We start from the raw sequence: 12,880 nt of genomic DNA on the forward strand, positions 1-12,880 counted from the left end.
TAGTACTGCACGTGAGCACTCCGTAGCAGTAACATTAAGTTATGCGGAAATTTCCAAAGCCTGTTTCGAGGCCTGAAATTTATCACCTTAACTTTGTACCGATTGTGGGTAGAAGTTTTCGGCATTCGCAATGAAGAAGCTACTTGTGAAATCTGAAGTTCCTGACTTGTTCGTCGAGCCTTACATTACTTCTGCTTACCGGAAACCATTTTGTGGACCGCTACAATGTATAAAGTACGCCTTCACGCTTCACAACGACGTGGGCAACTTCTGGACTCACTTTCTGACGCTGGTGATATGGATTACGTGGCTACTATTCGTCATGCAAGACTACGACCTATCGTCCGACTATTATGGGCCACTACTGTGGTGCTGGATTGGATGTTGCTCGTACGCGTTCTTCAGTAGCTTTGCCCACATGTTCAGTCCGCTGTCTGAGGTCATGTACCACGTTTGCTTTATGCTGGACTACACTGGGATAAGTATGTACATGTATGGAGGTGGAGTCGCCTATTATTACTACGAGAGACCTTTGACTTTAACTTTCTACAGTTGGGAGGGTGTAAACATTGGTTTACAGGTGATGGTTACGATGATGGCTCTAGTGTTCAGCTGTTTGTCACGATTCTTCTGGAGACGATACCGATACACAATCAGGGCTATGTCATTTGCACCACCATTTTTCATCAACATTACTCCTGTAATTCTACGGTGGTTTGAATGCCAGGGCGAAGAGTGTGTCCTGAGTTCATTACCTTATCATGCCTATGCAACATTGTTTACATTTCTAACTGTGCTTCCATTTGTCACTAAGATGCCAGAACGACTTGCCCCTGGAAAGTTTGACATCTTCTTTCAAAGCCACCAATTGTTTCATGTTTCTGCTGCCATAACAACCACCAGTCAGATGAAGCTGTTGCTCCTAGATAGTCGGGGGCGTCAAGAAATTTTGACAAAGAATGCTCAGCAAACAGGGATTTTCCCCTCTGCTAGTAAACTATATAGCCTATTTTTTATTATCTTTGCAGTGAAACTGTGTGTTGTCATTTTGCTAGGGGTGCTACTAAAAATGGGAATTGTCAAAGACAACAAACGTAAGGACGTCAAACACCCAAAGTCATCTTAAAGATGATAAACACTGCTATTTGTTATTGTTTATTCATAGTATATTTTGAATTATAGTTGTTTATTTGAAGATTTAATAATAATTTTATTTATTTAGACATTTAAAGTGAAACAAATGATCAATTGAAATATTAGATAAATATAATTGGTACATAATGGCGAATGTGCCCCTCAAAGCACCAGCTATACTTGTGTGAAAAACACTTGGGAAGGGAGCTCTTGGACCTAGTACAGTGCCTCATGCTGGCCTCTCAACCAGGATTCCTTGTCCTGTAGTTTCTATACACATGGACACACGGCAGCTATAGTGTTTTATGTCATCAATGCAGTGAAAGTTGTATTTCTAATCAGGTCACTACATAATCTGAGATTATCTAAGCTCCTAAAATATTTGAATGTGTAATTTCGTATGTACAGAATCCATGGATGGATGAACAAGTGATGGTCGGGAAATTATGTTTCTAATATGTATATGTACTGACTGAATTACTATAACTACATATGTTGTATTGCATAGGTGGAGAAAAATAAATTTGTAAGAAATTTAAAGTTGAAGGCAAATTTCATGAAGAGATTCTCTGTCTGCGAAGTTTTACTTATGCTATAACTATGGCTGCAATTACATGCAAGTTGTTATATTAGTAATTTCTCTGTGATATTGTATATGGCAATTCTATTGATGTCACTATGATATGCACCTGATGATATATGTGACTGGATTTGCAAAAAGGGTTCCACACACACCCAATTCACTAACTTTGACAATTCATAACATTGGCCAAATTAGAAAAAGCTATTGACCTAAAATGTGGTCTGTAGTGAGCAGTAACTTAGCTACCTCAACCAAGAGTAAATAATGGAAGAGAGGGTATCCAACTGCCATATACTGCATCACAAATGAGCATGTCAAGTAGAGAAGCCATCCTGTAGTGCTTTCAAAGGCAGTGTTGAATGAAGTAATAAACACCTTCTAGCTCAGACTGTTTGACTTCAAATCATGCCTGGACACTTCAAACAGTCTGAGCTAGAAGGTGTTTATTACTTCATTCAACACTGCCTTTGAAAGCACTACAGGATGGCTTCTCTACTTGACCTGCTCATTTGTGATGCAGTATATGACAGTTGGATACTCTCTCTTCCATTATTTACTCTTGCCTCAACTGATGGAGAAAATTTCAGCAGTGCTTATGTGTGCCCTGAACACTAAGTTATGGTTGTCCAAATTCATAGAATGTGTAAGATCCTTGCAAATCCGATCACAAAAAGTTGCTATGGCATTATACATTAACTTTCTTTCCCCTAGTCATGTATATATACTTCAAAGAATGTACTGGAACTGTATGGTGTTAAATATATTACCTTTGAGAAGTGATTGTAAACAGCTAATGCAACTGCAGCAAAATCAATTTAAACACCAAATTAAATATGCCAATGTTGTCAATCAAAATGTATAATGCATTGTCAGTTTAACATGTTTATGCAAGCTGCATACAAAGCCATATACATCAAAGTACTTAAAAGTCTTTCACTTGGATATAAGCCAGTTATATCAAAGCAGTCATAGAATATCTAGTTATTGACACTTGTCTTCCTCAATTTGTGTCAATAAGTATTAACTATATAAGATATCTTGCTTGAGATGTTCATTCATGGTAAATACTAGTTTATTGTGCATTCAGAGGACCATGGATGTATATTTATAATTAAAGGGGTCAGTGGAAAAAGGGGACACATGCCATTTTAGATTTTCTGTTTTCTAAAAATTAGAATGGTATATGTTTTAACCATGTGAATAATGTTGTCACTAAGTAAACAACAGAATTTAAAAGTTCACAGCAGTCTCAAAATAAGTTTTAGCAAATATTCCAATAATTCAATTATGTCCCAAAATTCTGTTTAATTCCCACTATGTGGTCACCTAAATTTTCAAATGGCACTTGTCCCCTTTTGCCGCTGGCCCCTTCAATTAATTTTAAACTCAACTCTCCATTTGGTTCCACAAGGGTACTTTGAGATAATAAGTCACTCTCTAGAGTTCCTATGAATATATATATATACTTGAAATTGACAAGGAGAAAACATCCTGACCGCCTGGCAGACTCCTGTAAGCATTCAAGCGTTGATCGGATAGCTGCAGATTCGAGGCTGCCTAGGTCCAGTTATGGATTTTTTCTCCTTTCTCCACCTTTTCAAACACACTTTATGTAACAACTTTAAACAGACTGTAGGACAGGTGTCCTACAGACCTTCAGCACCTGTGCTATAAAGCCTTAATAAATAATAAAAAAATAAACTCCTTGTTGGAATACAAAAAAAAGAACAACAACAGTACAGTAACAAAAACAACACAATGCAGAAATAACAATACAACAAACACAGTAAATACACATCAAACATTGGTTAAAATTTACGAAGTGAAGCCTTGAGTCATTATTCCCAGAGGAGGTTGGTCACGTGTCATAAGCCTATGATGTAATATTACACAACCAAGCATTGTTTTAGGTGTTAAGGCTTGTTTAGCAGCTAGGAAAGCAGTACTACAATCTGTCTTTCAGAATATTAAGAGGTGTGAACATTGAACTAGTTCAACCCTTTCTTTGAGATCCGAGATGAATGATGATGAATGACCAACCTCCTCCAGGTTGCTCCTTAATGGGTAGCCTGAAGGCAAAAGAATTTCTGCGTAAAGGCATCTGGTAAGATTGGCAGAGTGTGACTTTGTCTTCATGAAACAAGTTGGCTACCAAACTCAATTGGTGATAGAATAATAAAACCAAGCAATATTACAAGGCTTCACTATGTATTCAGCCACCTAGACATTGCTAATTAAGGTTTCACTTTCACTAGTTACCGCACGCACTAATGTAATACTGAAGTGACAGTGTGGTAAGTGTGTGTGTGTGATTTATGTGTACAATAAAGAGCTGGTAAATAAATCAACGCCGGATAAGATTCTGAGGTGAGCAACTGTAACAATGGCACAGCACATGTAACAAAGTCACATTATATCATTCATGTGTGCAAACTATTATTCTCTGTTGTTTACGTCTATTGGCTTGAATTCCACCCTCCTCCCAGTATTCGTCATTCCGGCTCTATATATATTCTGTGGATGTTGTATATATTATTCTTTTAGTCAGAGATAAAGTGTATACGTATACCTCAGTGTATATATAACTGGCAGCATTCTATTCATTATTGTGTTGAAAATATATGTGTTTGCAAGTATTATTGTTCTTTTTCCACAGCTAAAATATAATTGAGTAGTTTGCTTTTAAAAGGTCTTGACCCTGTCGCAGTACTCTCCCAAATTCAAAAAGTGTTTATCTATCCATTCCAGCTTTGCCTGCTAAAAGCTAGTTATGACACTTCAGTTTAGTACTGAAACATTTCCTCACCATTGTGCTGATCATGGCTGCTGCTGGTGGTGGATGAGCAGAAGAAACAGTGATGTACAGACTTGAAATTTTCAGATGCAAGTTATTGAGTTGATGGTGTACTACTTCTAAAATCTAGGTACACATGCATAGCAACCAATCCCGTACAAAATATAGGAAAATCAACCATGTGTAAAGTTATAAATGATACGTACTTACTATGATATGAGGTTATTATTTCTTGTATTTAGTATTTCATTAATATTTTGTAATTCATTAGTGCAATTAATGTGCTAATAAGAAGCACAACTGAAGCAAACCACTGTAAACCATAAATGTTGCAAAGATGTTCCTTCATTGCTGTTTTATAGTTTGTCTATAAAGTCTTCTTACACAAAATCACGCTCCCATATAATCACTACCTTGAAACTGTTAATTTTGCTCCAGACTAGGCTACGAGGACCCCAGACCTTCAAGTAATACGTTACATTTGGCTGGAGGAATCAGTCAGGAGGCAGTCATTTATTAAATTCAATTTAACAATAACATTTCATAGAAATTTATTGAAAGGGTCTGGAGTTGTTCTGGAGACATATAGGGCTTCAGATTCATGTAAAAATGCATACAGCCAATTACATTCACACTTCTTTCTATGCAGCCATACAGTGGATATTGAGTTGTAAATTTTCAGTCGTGTTCAGTATCATATGACTAGCTTTAACTATCACTGAGCTACTGAGGACTTACCTATCACTGAGAACTTACTATCTCACACACAGGCTGGTTTTAGCAACAATGTTGGTATAACGTTGAACTACATATTTTTGCATCTGGCACTTACATGTTGCATCTAACTATGTGAATGGAATATTATGGAATTCATCAATATAAATCATCAAGCACATGCATGGTTAGAGTGTGCAGCTTGAAGCCCCAGGAGCAATAGAGTAAACTGCACAATACAATTGCTGAAAATCAAGCACTTATGTCATTCAGAACTGATAAAATGTAGTTAAAGAAATTGTATAGGTGCTATTATATAGAAATAACTGAACTTTATAAACTTTAATACCAAAATATACCTCAGATATATAGTTTTGGGGTCCTTAATTTTATCTGGATATATGCATATTGTATTGCTCATCTTGTAATTTCAACAAAAAGAAGGACTCCAAATTCCACTGATGTTTACATAGGGATTGGAAATGGCATTGATTGTCTCAAAACAATCTGTATAGCCTTCTTTAACTTTTACGGCTGCTATATTGTACAACTACAGACACATGTGCACATATGTGCATGTCCACATGTAGTCATGTACACAAATATAAAGTGCTTACCTTTACAACTGAGGTCATTGTGTCCTGTAATTATACTACTGGATGTTCTGCATATTTAGCTCCATCTCCTGATATTGGTCCTGGCTTGCTTCATTCTTGTAGTATTCAGTTATCTACATACATGTAGAAGTGCAGTATGTGTTTGCAGCCAAACCATCCTCATTACTAGCTGATAGGTTCAGTTTGTTAATTATCTGGCAGGTCATGTAATTGAATCAAACACTTTTCTGCCACCTGCCACAGTTCAAGTTGTTGTGTTTTAAATAATTCTTGTATGTAAGCTCAAGTATTTTAATGAGAAATATCTCTTACAACTTTGAAGTGATACATAAGCAATGCTATACATGTCATGTCCTAGTAAATGATCAGTATTTACAATCTACACTATATCTTAGCTTACCACTTCCTCAAGTCTCTCAAGGAGTATATCTTTTAACTTGAAGTATGCACCAGGGAAGCTTCCACTCACTTTGAATACCCCAAGTGCCTTCTGTTGATACAGAACAATAAATGCCATATATACGGCAAATTGTTGTGCATTTAGTGACCTTATAAGGTATCCTGGGCATCAATAAAACTCGGGAGTACAATGGTCCCTGGTTTCCCCACAGTAACTGGTTGCAATAACTTACCGAATTACATAGCTAATTGAGTGTCGTCAACCTGCATGCTGACCCTGATGAGTGATTACATTCATAATTATTTTGTTGGTAAATTATCTAAATGTTTAGGTTCAGCAGCTGCTTCAGGCGATGGGTGAATTGATCCAGGGTATCATAGTGTGACTGATTATGATGACACTCAATTAGCTATGTAATTCGGACAGTTATTCCAACCTGGGGAAACCAGAAGTTCATCTGGTAGTGATTTGATGATCATGGTGTTAAACAAAAATGGTATATAAAATGAGACAAGGTGACGTGTGGGAATACTAAATGCAAATAATTAGTACATAGCTACATACTGTAATGTGTTATCATAGTCTGCTGGTCAGTGCTGGTGTTTACAATGACTCAATCAATTTGCTCAGATTCAACAACTGATTGGTGTGTCTTGCTAGACCACTACTCAGTCCTACATTTGTAATAGCGGCTAATGCATACATATTGCACATCCGTTTCTTAGCTGTACCAATGCTTACACTGAGCAACCTAGTGCCCAGCAGATAACTTTAATTTATACACTCACGCTGACATTAGTTTTACTAGTAATTTTCTTGCGAACTTACTGGTACACCAACTTGGCAATAACATGCAGGAAACAATACAAAAAAGTCTAGTTTACAATACAAAAGATGCCACATATCACCTTCCTTACACAACATCATCATGTCAATATTTTTGACGTGTTGAATGCTTGCAGAGAATGGAAGTGATGTTTTAGGTTTCTTGAGATTGAGAGATGGTCGCACTAGTACTTTGACCAAATATATGACTGAAACTTAAATTATGGTTGTCACTTCCTGCTGTAGGATCAGGCAAAGGGTTAAGTTCTTTGAATATTTCTTCAGATAGTCGAGGTGGTTTACAAATGGTGCATTCTAAAGAACCACATTTACAGATCTCAAAAGAAACATTGCTGTTTTCTACAGCAATGTTGCATGAACTCCTTCAATTTTGGGTGATTAGGTAGAGATGTTTTGTTAATACTATTGTGTTGTCAACTTGCCTAAGCACAGTTATAGACTGACTGGTCCATAGCTTCTTGAGTAGCAGCATTATAGCTCCAGACTCTCTGAAACTTTTATTGTGTGGTTGCCATACCTGGTGAGTTTTAAAAATGTGTCCATTCCCAAATCCGTTCACATTTTAACACAGTTTCTACTTTTAATATTCTAATATAGCTAGCTAGTACTCACCGTTGGTACCCTGGCCGTGGTTGTTGAACCTCCAGAAAGCATTGGGACCAACACACAAGTAAAAAATTCATGAATGGTATCTGTATCCGACTGGGATTGTGCAATTTCCCATGGATGTAACGTTTTTCTATGCGATACATCGACTACTGTAACACACAAAAGAACCACACTGTTATCACAGGCAATAATGAGCACGCACGTGCATAAGAACATTTTGATGCGGGCGGTTTATGAGAAGGCTCCATAAGCGCCTATAGGCACTTTCATAAAATAATTACATGCTTATTACTGAGCGCTATAATTAGAATTGATAATTGAGTCATGTCGTGCATGACCGTGAAGTCTGATAAGCCAAGTTGTTGTTAATTATACTGTGTAGAACTCACAGAAAGAGTATAAACACACAGATAATCATACATAAAATCAGTCTGTTGGGAAGAGGTATAAGGATAAATTATCTTTAAGTTAGAGGTAACAGAACTGCCACTATCAGGATAATTGAGGTATGGGAAACAAGTTACCAGTATCTCATTATAATTTTTTAACAGGGGATCCACTCAGTAACTGAATACTGATTTTCATTGGAGCCCTGTAAAGATTAAAAGCAAAATACAGTATAGCTAAATACAAAACACAAATACACTAAACAATTGCAAATGATAAATACAACAGGCATACACACACACACACACACACACACACACACACACACACACACACACACACACACACACACACACACACACACACACACACACACACACACACACACACACACACACACACACACACAAACAAGTTAATGAAAATACAACTCAGTTTTTAAACAAAGACAAAGAAGCAGCCTCTACAACAGCAGATCTTAAATTGTTCCACAGAACAGACCCATGAAAATAAAAACTTCTCTTTCTATAATTGTTTGAAACTCTAGGAACGAAAATACGATTGAGATTGCGACCAACATGACCTGTAACATCTTTAGAATATTCAAAAATACCTTGCAGATATGATGGGGAATATTTATGTATCGACTTAAAAACTTGAATAGCTGTGTGGTATCGTCGTCGCTCAGTTAAAGTAAAAGACAATCTATTAGATGGTGGTAACCAGTAACAAACTTGGAATGTACTCTTTCAATCATTGCAGTCAGCTTGGTAGTAGTCGGACACCAAACAACGTCACAGTAATCAAGTAACGGCAACACAAAAGCAATATACAGAAGACAAAGTACTGCTGGTGGCAGTGACCCATAACGAATAATAGAGGCAACACGAGACCTGACTCTGGAGATCACATTGGCAGAGGCTCCAACCTTGGATCTTTCTTGGGAGTGAGACTTTTCACAAAGTGAACAATGGAGATGCAGTCCTTCAGCTGCAACCACGCAATTCAGCAGTTATATTATAACTAGCACTTTAGGAATTCATGAGAGAGAAGACCATCATGATTATGATGAATGTGTACAACAAAAAAGGGACAAGTATGTGAATCCTCGGACTAACATGCGACCACAGATCTGATCTACACAGTAGTCAATTGTGGGCATGGTAAGGAAAGAAAAAGTGTAACTACATGCATACGTACATACAACAAGAAAAAGCCCTATAAGGTAATTACAAAATTAAAATCTAGTTCAATCAGTCTGGATCGATAGTCCATTCTTTACAGTTCCTCATTATAATAGCATATGGCCTCTATGTGTGTTATATTTGAAAGTGTTTGCACATAGTTCACACCGTTGAGAAACTAGCTACTAGTACTAGTGTACAATATCAATAACTGCAAGGTGTGTGTGCTAGGTATATATACATTACGATTGTGGCAATTCATTATGATTAGGCCATTCCAAATAAATTCTGTTTCCCGTCCACCGCCCGCATCTGGTTACTGCCAGCTCTAAATATTCCATTATTCCGTATTCTTCCATTATTTTCTGGTTATTCTTGCATACTGATAGGCTCAGTAAAAGCTATCTTGAAACAGTGTCAGCTCACGTGTCAGCAGTGCTATCAAGTCGGCACAAATTCCACGTTTGAGTTATTTTTGCAACTTACAAAGGAAGGAACAAGGCTAAGCATGCTTTTATGCAGCCTTTTTGGCTGTGCCAGGCAAATAATGGCTTGAAAAGCTAGTCAATCTTATAATGAAAATGGACCGCCCGCCCACATGCAAATATGCCTGAGTCCAGGACGGGAAACAGAGAATTTATTTGGAGTGGCCTTACCATGGCATCCGTGACTGGCTCACGTGATCAGCTAGACTCACACTTTAATCATAGATTTATAAATCTATGCTTTAATGGTCATCTTGTGTATCTAAGAGATGTCTTGCTAGTTTAACTACCTGGCTTCTGTCATGTCCACACAGTGTAGCTATCTCGCAGCAACAGAATCACTGAACTTTACAATTAATATCCCGCCTGGATTCCGAGTGACCTTTCAAAGTTCCAGTACACTGTATGCGGGTACCCCTGTTCTCTGTCCTGATGAAAGTGGTGTGAGAATACAAATGTTGGGCGTGAGAGCGTGAGATTGAAGGCCAAATCGTGAGAATCACGCCTAAGACGTGAGAGTTGGAGCCTCTGCATTGGAGATGTGCTGATATGTACTGTGAAATCCAGGACAACGTACCGTATTGTAGTGGCCCATAGGCGCCTGCTCCAAAGCAACCGCTTATAATTCCAATCGATAAGCGCTCTTGCGGAAGAAAGTGGCCTGATTAGCTAATTCAACACCATCCCTTTTTCAGTGAAGGTCATTGTTTTAACACGGGCTCAGGAGGCGACGCTAAAGAGCAAGGCGAAGAGATCTGTAAGACATGAAATGAAGGAAAAGAAGCTTCTCACAAAATCTGAGGTTCCTCCCATCTTTCAACAACCCTACATCACTTCGGCTTACAGGAGACCCTACTGTGGACCGCTACAATGTATAAAGTACGCTTTTACACTTCACAACGACGTGGGAAACTTCTGGACTCACTTTGTGACGTTGATCGTGTGGCTGATGTGGCTACCATTTATCATGAGAGACTACGATCTATCCACTGACTATAACGCGCCACTTCTGTGCTACTGGATTGGATGTTGCTCGTACGTTTTGTTTAGTAGCGTGGCTCATATGTTTAGTCCATTGTCTGACGTAATGTGTCACGTGTGCTGGATGTTAGACTATGCTGGGATAAGTATTTACATGTACATGGTAGGGCTAGCCTACTACTACTATGAGAGACCTCTGACTTTAACCTTTTACAAATGGGAGTATTTACACTTGGCTGTCCAAACTGGCCTCACAATACCTGCTTTTACTGCCAGCAGTCTGTCTAGATTTTACTGGGGACGGTACCAACACTTCATCAGGGCTGTCACATTTATACCAGCATTTCTCTCTGACCTTGTCACTGTGCTTCTACGCTGGTCGGAGTGTCACAGTGAGGAATGTATCCCAAGTTCAGTACCGTATCATGCTTGTATGATTTCATGCTGTGTACTTTTCATATTAGTTTTTATAATAAGAATACCGGAACGATTTGCTCCTCCTGGTAAATTTGATGTCTTCTTTCAAAGCCATCAACTGTTCCACGTATTAAATAGTATAGCAACCACTGCTCTGACAAAGCTGTTACTTGTGGATAGTAGGGAACGACAAGCAATTTTGACAGAAGATGCAAAATTAACAGGAGTTTTCCCATCAGCTTATAAAGTATACGGTTTGTTTTTGACAACATTGACAGTGAAGTTGTGCATCATCCTTGTCTTATGGGTACTGCTACACAAGGGAGTTATCAAGGGTAACAAACAGATCAGCAGTGAACATGATAAATCATCATAATTACTGCAGGAACAACAATGAACTATAAAGTACGTTTGGTGTATATTTATTAACTTAATGAACAACATGAGGTGGATTATTTATTGCTGTATCTACTGTGTGTAGGCAGATTTATTTGAGGATGTTGGTAAATTAGTTTAAATTATTATCAAATGTATTATATTTTTTGACAACAATATTATTGTACCTATTTTTAATATTGTTTATATGATATTGAGGCTGCTCTAAATTCTCAGTTCAAAATTAGTCATCACTCATGCATAAATATTTTCCATTGGCAACCCGCAATTGACATGAAAAAATAATATATTAAGGGTGCTCTGTACAGTCTGCTTATATGGCTTCCCGTGAAATTTAGTTTGTTCTATAACTTACAAATGGTTTTAGCAAATGTTCTGTCCTTTTTTACTGGATATAAGCTAACACTAGTACACAGTTTAGTCCAAACCCAACTGCTAAATTTTCTTTAGAACATGAGTTAACAGTTTTTCCATTTATACTAGAACTAGTCCTACAGTTTATGCACAAGAGCCTTGATACTTTTATGATACACTATGCTAAACAGCAGAAACCATTGTGCGTTTTTATTTTTGTCTTTTAGCTTCTCAATCATCACATATTTATCTTTCGGGTTGACACTCCCAGAAATCCTTTTCTTTACTTCCACGTTATTCATCATCTGGATTTGCTATTTCAAAATGGCAAACGCTCTTCTTTGGCAAAATTACTAAAGTAGCTTGTGTGAAAATTTCATGTCTATTGGATTAAAAATGATGGAGTAGTTCTAATTTAAGTGAGAGAGTGTAGTGCAAGATGCTTGTTGCTATGGGATATCTAATTTACAGGTACTAAAATGCATCAACATTTCACAGACTAATTAAGTGACCATAATCAGGGTGTAGGACCACGTGTCCTACAGACTTATGCTGTAAAGCTTTAATAAATCAATAAAATAAATACATGCAGTAGGATGCTCCGGTCCCTGGCGTTTTCACCTACAAGAGGTGTTTCTTTTACATATATTATTACAGGCGGTGCAACAATTTAATTGTAAGAAACTGCCAAACTGGAACTGGTATGAACTACTGATCTGATGGTTATTATAGATTTAGTAATATATACAGTGAAAACAAATTTGGCAACAAATCTGACTCTCCATTACACAATTTTATCTCCGAAAGAGGAAAACCTCTATTTCAGGCCAAAATTTCTGGGTCCCAAATTTCCCATTATAGAAAGGTTCCACTGTAATTTCTTTTATTTCTCTCAATTTCACAAATTAACTGATCTGCCAATAAGCCTGGATACTGATGCTGAACCTATAAATAATTGATTTCCGATCACTATGAGTAT

General features: G+C 37.5%; 2 protein-coding genes and 1 long non-coding RNA gene across 3 annotated transcripts; 2 read left to right on the plus strand and 1 right to left on the minus strand.

The window, feature by feature from the left end:
- Nucleotides 1-50: 50 nt before the first annotated feature.
- On the plus strand, nt 51-1,223 carry LOC136252840 (membrane progestin receptor gamma-like). The gene has a single exon (XM_066045416.1). It carries the CDS (start codon nt 131-133, stop codon nt 1,124-1,126), a length of 996 nt encoding a protein of 331 aa, XP_065901488.1. The 5' UTR covers nt 51-130; the 3' UTR covers nt 1,127-1,223.
- Nucleotides 1,224-4,216: 2,993 nt separating this feature from the next.
- LOC136252999 (uncharacterized) lies at nt 4,217-8,380 on the minus strand. Its single transcript, XR_010699891.1, has 4 exons — nt 6,243-8,380; nt 5,843-5,955; nt 4,524-4,637; nt 4,217-4,474 (listed from the first exon to the last, which is right to left on the minus strand). It is a non-coding gene; the product is annotated as an uncharacterized lncRNA (long non-coding RNA).
- Nucleotides 8,381-10,089: 1,709 nt separating this feature from the next.
- On the plus strand, nt 10,090-11,756 carry LOC136252998 (membrane progestin receptor delta-like). Its single transcript, XM_066045587.1, has one exon. It carries the CDS (start codon nt 10,523-10,525, stop codon nt 11,525-11,527), a length of 1,005 nt encoding a protein of 334 aa, XP_065901659.1. The 5' UTR covers nt 10,090-10,522; the 3' UTR covers nt 11,528-11,756.
- Nucleotides 11,757-12,880: the final 1,124 nt, after the last annotated feature.

The sequence above is a fragment of the Dysidea avara genome, chromosome 4 (assembly GCF_963678975.1).
Source record: "Dysidea avara chromosome 4, odDysAvar1.4, whole genome shotgun sequence".
NCBI classification, from domain to species: Eukaryota; Metazoa; Porifera; class Demospongiae; order Dictyoceratida; family Dysideidae; genus Dysidea; species Dysidea avara.